Consider the following 15,975-nt stretch of genomic DNA (forward strand, 5'->3'; position numbering starts at 1 on the left):
GACGCGGCGCTCAACGTGTTATAGATGCTAGGAACACGTTTCAACAAATTCAACAAATCCATAGTCTAAGCTACGATAATCTTCTCATAGCGACTGTAAGCTATTACCTATTCGTATTCGAGCCCAGGAAAATATCGACATTCACTTCGAAGTAGCAGCCTTAAAAATATTGTTCAATCCTTGCAGTCGCATATCTACTCTCAGCCACCAAAGCTACGTATTTATTTTTATTACGTATACATAAAAATAAAACATATTATTGTGTTACATATATTTATACTTTAAAAAAGAATTAATAAATATTATTTTCCTCCTTAATCTTGTATATTATGCATTATTGTTCGCTCAACGAGAATTAATTCCGACCAGCATGACACCTATGTATAAACTTAAAGCATTGATTTTCTGTATCCTTTATGGTCAGTGGTGTGGTAGTGTACGCGTCCTCTTATCATTATACGCGATTAAACGATGAAACGACAATGATTGATCGTGATTCTATAGTGACTTGTAATTAAACCGGATCTTTGAACTCTAGACTGTCAATATAACAGCAATCGCCAGAGTTTCGTCGCATATATGATCAAGACTAATCGCCCTAGTATTATACCCGCGTCTTCTATGGTTACGCTCGACAGACAGTGAACTAATCTGCATGCTGGTCCCGTTGCCCCGCGCCGATGCTACCTGTATATGGCGCTCGGGCAGGTGCATCGACGTAATAAAACACTTTACATTTTGTCTCCGCGGAGTTGCAAAGTTCGTTGGAACTCGAGCAATCATCCCGAAACATTCTCGCAGCAGGAATAAGCCCGGGAACGAAATATTCCCGGGTGTAAAGCGCGAGGAACGCGAACTCGCGCTTTCATCGTCGCCGGATCAAGGTCCGAACGCGAGGGCCGTCCCGTCGGTCGCGTTCCCGATTCCCGATCGCACTCTAGTATGCAGCAGGCGTGCATTTGCGCAATCGAATGCAGCTCGGCTCGCTCGGCTCGCTTGGCTCTCGGCGCGGCGCGGCGCGGCGCGGCGGCGTGTACAGGTGCAACTGGTAGCCGTGCCGCGCAGTCTGCCAGCAACGACTTTCAGCAGGGGCTCGGTGACTCGCGTGCACCGAACCAGTTTCCAGGTTTTACGCAGCCGGCGACGACAACGACAACGACTGCGCTCCGGCGTTCGTACCCGTCGACGACGTTAAGCGAGCCCGAGTACGCGGGTGCACGCGTGTAATTACGCCCCTCGCAGCGGGGCGAGAGGCGCGGACGCGAGTCGAATGCGAGAGAGAACGTCCGCTAAACCGGACGAAAGAGAAACGCGCTCCTCGAACGAGAAAGACCCTCCTCACCTGGGATAGAACGCCTTTTATAACGAGCCACTCGGTTGCTGCTCGGTAATTAACCGTTCGCCAATTAATGACCGCTGCCCGTGAAATTCTTCACTCGGGCATTCTCTATTTATTTGCCTTCTCCTCTTCTGCTTCTCTCGCCCTCTCTCTCTCTCCCCTCTCTCTCTATCTACCTATCTATCTATCTATCTGCCTATCCATCTCTATCTCTATCTCTATCTCTATCTCTATCTCTCAGTCTCCGTTGCCTGCTCGAAATCGGTCGGGGGTACAGAGCCGGCGCGGCGCGGCGCGGCGAGTGTGACGCGCACGGCGCGGCGCGCGATAATACAAGCCTGTAGCTGTGGCGCGGTAAAAGCGGCGCAAACCTGGCTACCGCGGGCAAATAATTACTCGACCCGCTCGGTCGTTATGCCTTCCTTCTTCGCTCCGCTCCTCTTTCGTCAGCGTGATACTTACGCGTCGAGTTTTCTCGTCCCCGCCGCACGTTCGCAGAAGAACGACGCGACTCGACGCGAATCTGGGTCCGATGATGCATGCTCCGACTCCGAATCGTTTGGTACTATATATCGATTGAAAGCTCTGCTCCAAAATGTTACATTCGCTGATTGGAGAACTCTCTGCCGTTTGCCAATATTTCACTCTAGAGAATCTAACGTGTATATGATACGACGAGACTTGTATTTCTTTTTCTAATATGCTTCTGCATTGCATTCGACCGCCTACCTCCATTCATCTGCGAATATTAATCCCTTGCCGTACTATTTTCTTTACAATCGCTATAATTAGAATTTTTGCGATCGCGCTAATTTCTTAGAAGAAAAAAGTATTTTGTATTTATCGTGTGCTTTCGTCTACTCGAATGTTTAACCCTCTTAGTGCCGGGTGAAAAGGCCAAATTTACTAGGGTTTGGAAAAAGGCGCATAAAAACCAAACAAAAAGCAATATTTACATAATTCAAAAAGCAGTGCATTAAGGACGAAATTGAGAATGACGCCAATTTTTCTATATTCATTGGAAATCACATAAATAACAAAGGTATAAGTATAAAGCACTTTTTTTTAAAGGGTTAAATAATACTAACAAGAGAATAAAATTTGATTCCTCCTTAAAGGAACGGATGAACATTCGTAGCTAACAGCTGATTGTTATAAATCTCCGTCACGAGTCCGACTCGTTGAAGTACGGCAAGGGGTTAATTGAAACAAGCTCGACTACACGTCGGCCGATTTCATTCATGAAATCGTCCGCGGAGATCCATCGCGTCATCCCGCGATTTGCATAGCGCCGTGCAGTGTCCTGTCGCATTGGTGAGAGAGGCAGCTACGTCCACGTTACTTCTGTACACGAATTAACGCGTTTCCATTGGTCCGAGCGTGCACACGGAACAGGGCCACAAGGTAGCGCACCTGACACCGGATAAAAGGTTAACGACGCGACAACGGTTACGGTAAGCGCTCGATGACCGGAGTCATTATGTGAATTCACCGAATTACGTCTAACCGTGAAACGAGGCGAATGAAAGCGCGGAGGTCGAAGGTGGCGCGTTTCCAGAAGTCGGGCGGCGCATCAAATTGCTTTTGGGAACGTGGCCGAAGTGGCACACCGAACGCGTTCGCTCGATTATGCGACCGTAAAATCGAAACCCCGATTCTTTATCATCCTGCGATCAACGTTTATTTACTTCCTGCGAACGTCGTTTAAACAACTGCCGCAATAGTGTTCCGAAAAGGTGTACTGCTCATGCGATCTCCATTTTTCGAAAACAGTAAATTTGCTTTTGTGTGTATGATATATTTTTAAAAATAAGAAGACGTTTCTAGCGTCATGTCAAGAAGCGCTGAAGAATTTATGATATTTGTTTAATTGAGTTTCTCTAACCAAATCAAAACGATGCTTTTGTGCACGATTATTCACACGTTAAAGATTGATTTTGGAGAACTACCTGTCGTTCAACTAAGGATTTCAATGTAAAAATACACTGATCGTCACTATATTAACATAAATAATATAAATATCCAAAGAAGAACATTAACAATGACTAAATACAGTAACTGAATTATAATGATAAAATCGTAAAAAGGTTTCGCAAGAATCAATAAAAGTCAACCAGATTTTTTAAAAGTCATCCTCGAAGCTGAACCATTCGAATCTGATATTCAAAACCGAGATTATCAGCAGAGAGAAACGCCGTACAATCGTCGGTTTAGGGCGCTTGTGAATCGGTTTCGATCGCTGAAGCTCGTGTAAGGATTGTGCCCCATTACTCGTGGGACAGAGCTTGTTCAGGGATGAAGGTCTCTTGCGAAAGAAGAAAGGTGTATACTTTCTGACAGCGAAAGTCTCGGTCTCGGTCTCGGTCTGGGTCTCCGAGCGTCTTCTATCTACCTGCGCACGTGTGCCCGCGCGCATTTAAACGCGATGTAAACGCGCGAGTGACCCAGACGAACGACTCGTGGAAAGTAGACGGCGATTGTCTGACAAAATATGAAAGGGAACGCTTTTTACGGCGTCGCGCGTCGAGGCGGCTGCGAGGCGAGGCGAGGCCTGATTTATTCGCGTCCCCGGAATTCTAGCAGACTCCGTTTCGGTGCTCGGTGCGAAATGCGCTCTTCCTCGAGTCGGATTCGGACAATTTTTACAGAGATACGAATCGCAACGGCTTTCTCTCGATTTCGTCTAGTTGACTAGAAATTTTGGCCACTAATCTTGGTTACGCAGTCTACGAAGCTCCGTGTACGGAATTTCGAAACATTTGTAACCGAGCATCGAAAACAGAGACATTGTGATTTGGTAATTTGATCTATGGAGCTTTCTAATCAAGACTCATTCTTCGAATCATTGGACCGCGGATTTTATAAACTTGTGATACAAATGACTGGATGGAAGAACACATGTAAACGCTTTAGGAGCATAAGAGAACAATGCGAAATTCTATCTTTATTTCAAGAATAATATTCTATCTTTAATCAAGGATAATATTCTATCTTCAATCAAGATTATTCGTGACAGGAATACATTTTTGTTAAATTCCAATTAATACGGAATGCAAAAAGAATGTTCTCAATTGAACATATATACGCTGTTCAGTTTTCTTAAAAGATTGCTACCATTACAGGAAGAATGCAAGTTTCAACATTCTTTCCCTCGCCTCTAGGGTTAATGCGAGCCACGGTCCTTAATTAAAATTCCTAGTCCCGCGCGCATCAGAAATGTAATATATCTCCAAACGAATTACCACCAGCGTTTCGAAATTGTAAGAAATTCTTCATGAAGAACAGTTCCCGCTTTGACGTCAATAAAATAAATAACCATTTCCCCTTTCTCTTTTTTCCCGCCGGTAAATCGTAAACGATCGAACCGATTCCCCGAAATGATCAATACGAAGCCCTGGACCGGTAACTTTCTCCGATAGGGAACCCATCCGAGTTGCGCCTATTAATAAGCAAAATATAGCGCAGCGAGGACGCCGGAAGGATTTCAGAAAGTTGTTACGTTATCAATTCGTTTCGAAGTGTATTTAGAATAAAATGCAAATACATTTAGTATAGAAAGGAGAGAACGAAACTGATGTTGATACAAACAACGCTAATCCGAGTAACATTGTTCACAGTCACTGCGACTAGGAATTTTTCAATTAATATAATTTCTTAGAAGGGACAGTATATTAATATTTATTCCGTGCCTGAATTTACTAGAATGCTTAAATATTAATTATTAGAATTTTATTCCAATTTTAAAGAACAGAATAACATCCATACTTAATAATTTATTACTATTAGGTTGGTGCATATGAAATGTCGGATGTTTAAGTAAATATATAAAAATGTAAATTTTTTTTCAAAAGCTGTTGATTTAAGAAAAATATGCCCCGTTTGCTTTACACCTTTTTCAACGAGATATCAATACAGAAATGCCTGTCTTAAACAAATTCTGATCTTTAGAATTAGTAAACTCTGATATGAAATATTTCAGACTGTCTTCATTTATTTAGCCTGTAAATACTGTCCTAAATGTTTAAAATAGCGAAAGATCTATATTTTATAAAATTTTATATTTTACTTCATTTAATTTCGCAATTGTTTTATACGACGTATGCGTAGTTTTTATGGGCTAAACAGTATGTAAATGGAGACAGTCTGAAAAATTCCATACTATATGGTTTATTGATCCGAAAAATCAGAATTTCTTGAAGACAGACATCTATGAATCAAACTCGCGTTGGGAAAAGTGCATTGAAATAAATAGGGTACATTTTGATTAAATCAATAGCTTTTGAAAAAAGGTATGCAGTTTTTATATACTCCCTTAAAAATCCGATATTTCATGTGCACCAACCTAATGGTAATTTCCATCGCGAGTCGGACTCGTCAAAGTACGGTAAGGGGTTAACTGTGGGGCGAGGATTGGCTCGAACGGTGTTTTTATTTTAGTATCGGTCAAATCGTCGATTCGAATACGAAAGTAACGAAGATTGAAATTGGGAAGATCTGCGTGACAGCTTCGCACCGATTGACATTTCAGCAGTCGTTTAGCGATATTTAAGCTAACCCCCAGCCGAAAAGGTTGCGCGAAACATTTTGATAGATTACCGAGCCAATGGTCCGGAACGTTAGTCATCGTTATTGGCTGATAATCCAGCGCGGGGCACGGGCGCGGGTAGCGCGCGATTCATCACGAAATTCGGGCTTTCGCGCGCGGCCTTCGGCGTCACGTTTAATTAATGGCTCGCCCACGCTATTAATTCGAACGTGGCAAAATGCGCCGTGGGGAAATCCATTTTTATCGGGTCTTTGTCTGCGGATATTTCGCGCGCCCCGACGCTGGAAGTTTATTTTTCGACGAGAGTTATGGTTGACCGAATTTGCCGAGCAACGGCGGGAAGCAGGTCCCCGATAGTGGTGATACCGAAGCCTCAGGGTCGCGGAAGAATCAATAGACCTCGTTCTAAAACCCGGTCAATGTGACAATAAAAGGAAAATAAAACACACGTGTCGGTAATTGTAAGCGCTGCTAGTCAAATATTTTATGAAGCAATATCGACGAGACACGCCGAGTTACAGATTTGTTTCGGGCATCGAAGGTATCGAGATTTGTTGTCTCTGCCGAGTTACGAACGTTACTTATGGTCGTCAGACTACGATTTTTACGCATTCACAGTACTTTTAAGAGTACAAGAAAACGCTAACAATAATTAATATTATTTATCTTTATGTATTTAAAGTTCGTAATTTATTTTCAATCTTTATGTATCAAATAATTAATATTCTCACCACAGCAATATTTAGAGACAGATTTTAATAATCTGATCTATAAAAAAGATGTGATAGAAATAGCGATATAAAGTCAATTAGTAATGTGACGCGATCGAGGTTGACATCCGACCAAAATTAACTTTGAAACTAGAGAGCTCTATACTTGCAAAAGTGTAGTATCTCAAATCGCTCGTGAAGCCTTAGAATCTGTGGCATGAGTCATTAGAGGGGTAGATATAATACTTCCGGTGTCTTTCTAGTTAGCGTGAAACTATATGGTATACCGGGTGTTTAGCAAACTCTGAGCTTCGAACACGTGAAATTACAGAACAATAGTCCATTCCAAATACAGCAAACTTTGCGTTTCTTTCACTCCATCGCAATCGCATAAATGTCGCAATCTAGCTGTTAAGACTTCTAAACTCGTTTGTTTCAAACCACGTTCGATAAATATAATTCGCAATATTTTCGGTCAAGCATCGCTTGCAGTTTTCTCGGACCAGCGAAACCTGGCGAGTCTTTGTCGACGCGCGAATCACGCTCGATCTCGTAGGTCGTAGGGGATCGATAGAAGATCGTGGGTCCGCGGGGGATCAAGGACTTTCATGCCCATAAACGGAGCAGGAGCGCGGCCGTTTTGCTCGGCACTTACTTGCATATTAGCGCGGGGTCTCACACGTGCGTGGACACACGCAGTTGCAACAAGTCGCGCCGCGGCTCTCACCGGAAGCGAACACGCTTTATGGTGTTACGGCGTTTCGGCGGCCGTGTATTTTAATAAATAGGAAATCTCGCGGGGTCGTGCGAAGCGTGCCGACGCCGGAGAGGGATAAAGGGAGAGGAAAAAAAAAATCTCGCGAGCAGGAAGATTTTCGGTTCGCCGGCGCGAACGTGCACGATGCGGTGCGGTGCGGTGCGGTGCGCGCGCGCGTGCTCCGCCTCCCTAGATGGAGAGAAAGCACGTTCTCGCGTTTATGGTATTAACCGCGCCGGCATACCAAATCATTCGATATTGCGAACATTTTTTTCCCACCGCGAATCGCGGGGTCGCGCATCGTGCACCGGTCGGGTCGGTCGAAAATCACCCGTGGCCCGTGACATTTGACCCCGCGTCGCTTCACTGCACACGGACTGGAAACCCGTTTACCGTGGTCAAAATTGAAATCCTCGAGTTTCAAAATCCAAATACTATCTGCTTCGGTTAATTATGCGAAGACGGAGACCTTCGTTCAGGAATTCAAAGTGAAACCAATTTAGTTTAAAAAGTCATTAGAGACCGTAAACACATACTTAGTATTAATTGTTATATTCCATTTAGATTAGATACTGTCTGCTCTCTAATATGGCATCACACGTTGGTGACAGTACGTATTGTCATACAGTGTCATGACAGTGTTTGTCAGTTATGCAATTGGTTTACTCATTTATTGCATTTCGTCCTTTAAAATGCTAATATGTTCTTCTAATACGTGCGACATACTACGAAATGCATGGAACAAGAGAGTAACAGAAATAATAGAAAATCTGGCAAAACGGATGCCGAAATTAATCCAAGAGGTAATTAGGAAACGCGGTAGATATGTTGACAAAAAGAATTAATTTTTTTTTATAACATCGACGTTACTTTTATTACAACTTAAAATATATCTACGCTTTTATGTTACAGTTTAATATAATTGACTTTGAAATAAATTTAAAGGATTAATAACAATTTCATATTGAATTTTTCTATCTATCTATCTAATATTCTGTAAGTGTCCCAACAGATTTTGAGGAGTTTGCACGTATATTAATGACGTATTTTTATCATTTCATTGGTATCTAAGAATTTATTTAATTCGGATATAAACATCGCGATATTTCTAAAAATCTAAACTTTGTGCAGAGATTTAACTATTTTATCCAAAATCATACATGTAGGAACTACGTACATCCATACATATAGGACTTTATACAAGACCTGAAACAATATTGAAGAGCACACTTTCAGCAAAAGTAAATCGGTATATATTTTATTATAATATAAAATATTTCAAAGAAGGTTTCTCTTTTACTTCGCAACACTGCAACTGGGTGTCGGAACGAATTCGACGATCAATTACACCGTAACCTTAGACCTTCGCGCAGCGCTAAAATCATTTCGTTCGGAAAGAAAAAAAACAAGTCTTCAGCCGAATATCAGCGATCGAGTATTAGCGGAATCCGGCGCCATCACTGTGCTCGCATGCGAACGGAATAATTGCAGAAACGTTAACGGTCGGCGTTTTTGCCTTTTTGCGCTGACCCAGTTTCTGTGCGCGGGAGAACGAGGATCCGGAGTAGTCTCGTAACGGAAAACTGCCAAATATAAAATTAATTAGCCCGTGACGCGGCAGCTTACGAGCTAGCGGGTTCGGGCCGCGATACACGGAGATGCGTTTTACGATTTCGACGAAAATAGAATATTGGACGGTGGACGGCACGCGCTCATAATCGGTCCAGTGGAATGTGCACGCCCGATCCGGTGCCACTACCCGCGTAATAATCGAGACCTACGGTCACATTCCCTCGTTGCGTCTGCACAGTTTTCGCGGACGTTTGAACGTATCGCGTAATTAATAGGGTCGCCGATTTTTATACAAATCAACGCAAAATGAATATGTTCTTCTTTAACCCTCTGTCGGATTCTGATATATCTTACTCGTGAGGAAAGACACTAATTTTTCCTTTCTAAATTAGTCTAAGAACGCATAAAGCGTGTACTTTCGGAGACAGTATTGCAACGTTAAAAACGAATAATTTATTACTAACATACGAGCCAATATAAACGATGCTTAGTCACTAAAAATAGATAGTAAAAATATTTAGAACGTCATAATATAGTGTCGGCGAGAGGCGAGGAAATAATTAAACCCGCGTTATTCGGTAAATATTAACAATCACGTTGGCAAAACGGTCCAGCTCGGGCAATTACCGATGAGACACGAATATGTCACGAGAGAACGGTCGACATAATTTATCGGTGGTCGAACGGATCGGATCGATCTATTACTTTGCACCTCGCCTCGCCTCGCCTCGGCTCGCGTCGTCGCGGAGATTTAAATCGCGGGGAACGATACGCGCGCGGCTATCCTCGTTCGGCCGAATTGAAAGGGAAGAAAAAAAAAAGAGAGAAAGAAACAGCAATCACGATCAATCGCGATGAATTGAATCGGGGCTCGACTCGCGTTTCACTCCTTTGTGCGATTGTTGCGAGAGGCGCGTGAATGGATCCGAGTAATTCCTTTCTCGAGATCGCACGAATTGATCCCCGTGATCTTAATCGACGGGCTCGATGACCAGGAAGAACGTATAATTGATTTAAGCTCAAAAGAGGAACGCTTTTAACTCTGATTTGCGATCCGGACACGTCGCCGATGCTCATTGTGTGATTTCGGGAACGCTTCCTGCTCCGGCATGGCCAAATAATAAGCGGCCCCCGGACTGTTGCTCGCAGATTGATCTTTACGGGTCCCGTGACACCGAAAACGCACTCGCTTTCGCATCGGATCGAATTTAACGAACCACCACGGAGCGTGCGTTACCCTTCGACAAAGACGTAGTTTCATTAAACAATACCGCGAAAAAAGGACGGAAAAAACGTGAATGTTCGCCGCGTCGTTCAACGTTAAAAAATGACCGCGCGTCGTTCTATCATTCGATTTCCTCGTTATTATTCGCAGCCGCTGTTCCACGCTGTAACGAGCCGAGCGGTTTCATGAAAGTTTATGAACACGGTCAATTGAATACAATCGCGAAATTAAATGAAGCAATTTGATCGTGTTGTACGGGCCCCGTGACCGTCGCATCCCCCACACGAGTACAGAGAACACTCGAATGCAGTTTCGCTGATGCAGCTTGATGAATAGGCTGCGAATCGTTGTGCGGCCGCAGCGCCTCGAGTCCTCTGAACTCAAGTCTCTCAAGTTGCTCAATTATACGAGCTTCGTTAATTCGAACGTGGCTCCTGCACTCTCAAATATTCATTTCGTAATTTATGGCTGGTACGTGTACAGCAAGGAGTAGAAGCGACCACTCACCTTTTAAAATGGTTTAATATTTTTAAAGATATTAATAATTATTTCTAATTTCGTGATTATTTGGAATCAAAGAAATGTAAAAGAAGTCTCGTGCTTTACTTTTTTATCTGAACTTATAACGAAGGAGAGAAAATGAGCTTTGAAGATTGAAGAAATCGCAGTATTTCAGGAATTTCAACCAAAAGCAGCTAATTAATGCCATAATTAATTTCAATGAAATTGTCAGCGTGTATATAAGTTATCGAGAGTTTCTTTTACATTCCTCTTAATTCCAAATAATAGATAAATTAAAAGGAAAATATTTTAATCACTGTACAGTAAACTAGTATCTCCATTTACAACAAAAAGTCGAGCCATTTAAACCAGTTTTATAGAAGTTTTAAAAGCTGTCTGGTCATTTTTATTAATTACTGTATACTATCAAAAATTATTTCGTCGCGTTGAATTAATTGTTTCATGCGAAAAAGCAATCAACGACTGTTTTGCTATATAAATTCTCAGGATCGTGAAATTACGTATATTTCAATCTGCATATTCAAGATGAATGTTGTTGGCCTGGTTGGACTTCGTACGAATAGTAGATTAGTATTAACTAGTGGAAAATTGGAATTCCTAGGAAGAAAAACATAAAAATGAACCCAAGTTCCACGTTGTCGGGCGAAGCCGCGCGTGAGCAACGCGAAGGACTGACCGCGCCTAGCAGCACTTTCCACGATAATTAACTGCGGCGCTATCCCGGTCACGTGACGCTCGTTAGTTGTTATTCCATTGGTTGATTCGTCCTCAGGCAAATCGTAAGAATAGCGCAAGAGGAAAGATGCCGACGCATAACAATGACCATACGTGCTGGCAAACTGAAACGTGTCATAACTCGTTGAATTCCAGCATCGAGAGTCTGCAATTAGTCACTGTAGTGAGAGTCGAGACAACGGACAGATAGCTTCGACGTTTACTACAATACAGGGGACACATGTGTACAATGCTGAAACGTCGTCCGAGGCGACCATGGAATTTTACTCAACTGTTGGATAATGTATCAGGAATTGGTTGATATTAAAGTAACAGGAAGAATTAGGGACGACTCTTTGTGGTATGAAATCTTTATCTACTGGTACTCTATTGAACGAAATTTTTAATTCCTTTGCTGTATTACAAAGAGTGCTCTATTACAGAGAAATCTGAACGATGATTTTCTATACAATAATTCCAAATGAAATGATTAGATAATGTCACACTCAATAATAATTTACGAAGCTTTTAACTGTAAATTATAGACTCGAAAATTGTAATATCACGAAGATCGAATTTTGTTAAGAACAAAACGACGAAGACTTTACCAACGAATTTGATTTACTTATTAAACTGCAGAATTGTACGCAAAATAAAAGTGGTCTTCGTCAATACTAAACGGCAGCGATCGAACATAATATCTTGGATATAATGGAGACTACAACAGACGAATAATTAATAAAGTACATATCTTTGGTCCGTCAATGATCGAAACTGGTACACCATAACAGTCTCTTAGTTGTCCTTGCGTCGTGTTTTAAAATAGCCAGGGTATAATTCATAATTAAATACTATACCACCGTATCGAGCCGTTCCATAAATAACCCGATACACATGCGATGTGTATTCGCAACCATTCGATAACAGCTGCATAATTTGTTATTCCGCGCCAAGCGGCGACAAACTTCACGAATTCTTCAGGGTCTCCGGCAAGGATTATTGGTGGTGACGCGCGGCGTGGCAATGCAACGTGGAATTCCATCGGAAGCCGAGTGTCGATGGCGGTTTTGAGGATTTTAAGGAGCGGGCCGCGTTCAACACAGATAATCTTGACTTGACCAACCGCGGAAGTTGCCGGGGAACGTGATCGTTGAAAAGGCCGCACGAGAAAACCGTGGGATTCCGAGAAGTGTTTAGGTAAAGAACCCCTTGTCGCGACGAACGGCCGTCCCGTCCCGTCCCGACGCCACGCCACTCCACGTTCATTTCTGATCTAGACTGGTATTTCCTCCCGGAGATCTTCTTTTAGATCTCCGAGCGACGTCACGCTCTTCGTGCAGTTTGGAAAGGGTCTGCTTGTAAACGGGGAATCGGTTAGTCCGAGGAAACACTCGCTCGTCAATAACCAACGGGCCGGATGCGAGAGATCTAACGCACTTCCTCTATTCACAACAAAATCTGTGCACAGTTTAACCCCTTACCGTACTTTGACGAGTCCGACTCGCGATGGAAATTACTAGTAATAAATTATTATGTATGGATGCTATTCTGTTCTTTAAAATTGCAATAAAATTCTAATCCCTTGTTATTAATACTTAAGTACTCGAGTAAATTCAAGCACGGAATAAATGTTAATGTTCTGTCCCTTCTAAGAAATTATGTTAATTGAAAAATTCGTAACCGCGGTAACTGTGAAGGAAATGGCACGGCAAGGGGTTAACATGCAAGCGAAGCGTCGGTGTCATTCCCCATCGTTATCGAATGCAACAATTTAATCGGTGAATGGCCAATAATAATTTGGTAGAGAATTTCGTCTTACTAATGTTACAAGCTGTAAAAAAAGAATGGATTTACTCACGCTTTTACTGTGGCTGGTGCTGTGCGTGTGATGCGTGTCGATCTTCATGTTAGCGCACCGATTTAAAGCATGCAATCGCCGGAACAAACTTTGCAGAGAATCAGTCTCGAGGAACGGGTGGTCCTTGGCCACACCAGACACGTCTATCGGGAACTGATAATCTGTAATCAAAGAAAAATACTCGTTCAACGATTGCTGGAATCGATTATCGGCAGAATTAATGGCAAAAATTACAAATTAATTCTGGACGTTGTAAAAGCAAATTTTTATGAAACGATTTTTATAAAAAACGTAAAGTATCGCTAGACGAACGACTAGCTATAGATTATAGATGTAAAGAACGAGATTCGTTTGCGAATTGAAAATCGAGTATCGGTTGCGTCGAAAGGAAAGTACGACGCGATCGATCGTTGATAAACCGAATACGTCTTTTTAATTATGTAGAACCAGCGTTTCGGTGATAGTAAATTGACCGGTATAAAAATGGAATCGCTCTCGGTCGTCAATTTCTACTTAATTCATTTAATTAAACGTTTCAGCGCTCATTGTATCGCGTATCTCATGGGCAACTTGAATTTAATTGGCTTCCGAAGGTCACTTTCTCCACCGTGAATCACACTGGGACACGACTTCTAACTCGGCACACCCTCTTTCCGATCCTTCTGCTGTACAGGTAACGAAACAATAAGGGGGAAAGGTAATCCCTTGTGGCCTTCAGCAGCTAGTCGATCTTAATCCGGCCGTAGAATGACTCGACGATGCGCGGCTTATCCGACGAACCTCGCCGTCACCACAATTTAGGACTACAGGAACCTACGCAAAGTGGACTCCGACCGTACTGTTGTCACGCTAAGTGGCCACAATTGCTTGTAATCGCCACCTCTTAACCGCGTGTTGTACGACACAGCCGAAGAAACGGAAAAAGCATGGAAAGAAACGGAAACCCCGAATGCAAAGAAAATCAAAATCTTCCGTATCTCGACATCAGTTTCGATCACATCCGATGATACTTATCGGAGCGTGTACCGTGTGCTGCTTTCATTATCACAGTTTTCTCGTGCAATCGGTATCAATAATAAACGTTGATCGATACAACGTGACTGCAACGAGAGAAATCAAGGACGTGTACGTTCGTATACGCGCGATCGGTTAAGCTACTTCCTGCAGGTGCGCGTATTAATATCACGCACTCGTTTCATTATAATAATTAGTTCGACTATGATTTGCATCAGCAAACGAAATATATTTTACGAGGTTTGTTTTCCCGGGGTTTGCTTTAAGCTATCTCTGGATCATAACGATAATAAACAATTTTTGCAAATAGATCTTCTTGATCGTTGTAAGATCAGTAAGCAACAGTTTCAAAGTAAAACTAAAGATAGACGTTGCATATGATGCTTGGATTATATGACAGCTATGTGGGTTAGAAAATTTATATTTTTTTATATCTATCTTTACTTCAATGTTTAAATATTAACGATGTACATATTTAGCAGATTAGGCAAATCAGATTATAGCAAATCTCAATTTATATCAATAGTGACAATGCGTTTCTCTTTACATAAAATGCAGACACGAAGATTTCCATTGGAACCTAACTGTGAACAAAGTGTTTTTCCTCAGAGGCGTGCGATCGCTCCGAGATATCTCAACCGGAAAGAAAAATATTAACTCTTGCTATTATTATTATTATTATTATTATTGCCGAAAGTGGGAACACGTCCCACGCCGGGTTACCACGATGGTTCCGAGAATATCCGCAGCTCGCGTAAGCTGTTATGGCAGCGTGTAAACGAGCCAATTGTGGAATCTGACGTAGGTAAGAATTCAAAGAAACGGAAGATATATAGCCGCGCAAGGTAGAAGGATCGCCGCAAAGGATCCCAGGGCGAAAGGGACACAAAGGAAAGTCTTGTGCGCCCGTTTCCTCGAAGTCGGAGAGCGCGCGGGGCCCCGGCGATTTTCATATCTTCCCGCCTGTTATCAACTTTCACCCGAAACACAACGTGTGTTGCGGTTCGGCAACAGAGATGACATTACTCTTGACTGTTGGGCACATCCGCGGGTCAACCGATCCGTCTCCGTCCTCCTCTTTCGTCGAATCCCGTGTATCGCGAGCGTACGCTCGCCGGCCGGATGCGGACTCCCCGTTCAAACTTCGGATGACCTCCATCGCGGCTTGCGCAACGCCGGCACAGATCTCCTGAACCAGATCTTGGATCTATGATCTCACAACTCACAACCCCGGATCGATCGAAGCCACACGTTTCGCTCGGCCGAGTATTTTCGAACGATTGTGTCGGCCAAGACCATTTTAGCATTTAGCGTTCCATGGTTCAAGGTCGCGATGCAGTAGGTCGTTGAATTTTCGTTCACAAATGTTTTTGCGACAATCATAAGTGCTTTCCAATTAATCGCTACGATTTTAAGTACTTTATAAAATATACCAATTTGCAGTATTTATTATTGAATAGAATTTATATATTAACCATTTAGCTGCGTCAATTTATTTTGAAGATCAATTTTGTTAGGCGTTTCATCGATCGCAATGAGTATAGTTTTATCGGTGGTTGTTCTAGAATTACCCTAAACCGTGCGAAATTTATGATCATGTTTCATAAGTATTTTAACCTAGATCGTAGAAGAAGTATTTTTCTTGTAAAATGTAAAATTGCGATTTGCTTGTGACGTGTATACTCGTCGTACGCAGCTAATAGGTTAACGATTGAATA

At 42.4% G+C, this 15,975-nt stretch overlaps 1 protein-coding gene across 2 annotated transcripts in view; it reads right to left on the minus strand.

Annotated features, from left to right (window-relative positions):
- Positions 1-15,975, minus strand: part of Cv-c (RhoGTPase activating protein) — a 386,165-nt gene that overhangs the window by 23,506 nt on the left and 346,684 nt on the right. For both annotated transcript variants that reach the window (XM_078191879.1, XM_078191878.1), the window contains exon 10: positions 13,244-13,404. In XM_078191879.1, the coding sequence (XP_078048005.1) occupies positions 13,244-13,404 (161 nt within the window). The remainder of the gene's footprint in view (positions 1-13,243; positions 13,405-15,975) is intronic.

Source organism: Augochlora pura, chromosome 10 (assembly GCF_028453695.1).
Source record: "Augochlora pura isolate Apur16 chromosome 10, APUR_v2.2.1, whole genome shotgun sequence".
Taxonomy (NCBI): domain Eukaryota; kingdom Metazoa; phylum Arthropoda; class Insecta; order Hymenoptera; family Halictidae; genus Augochlora; species Augochlora pura.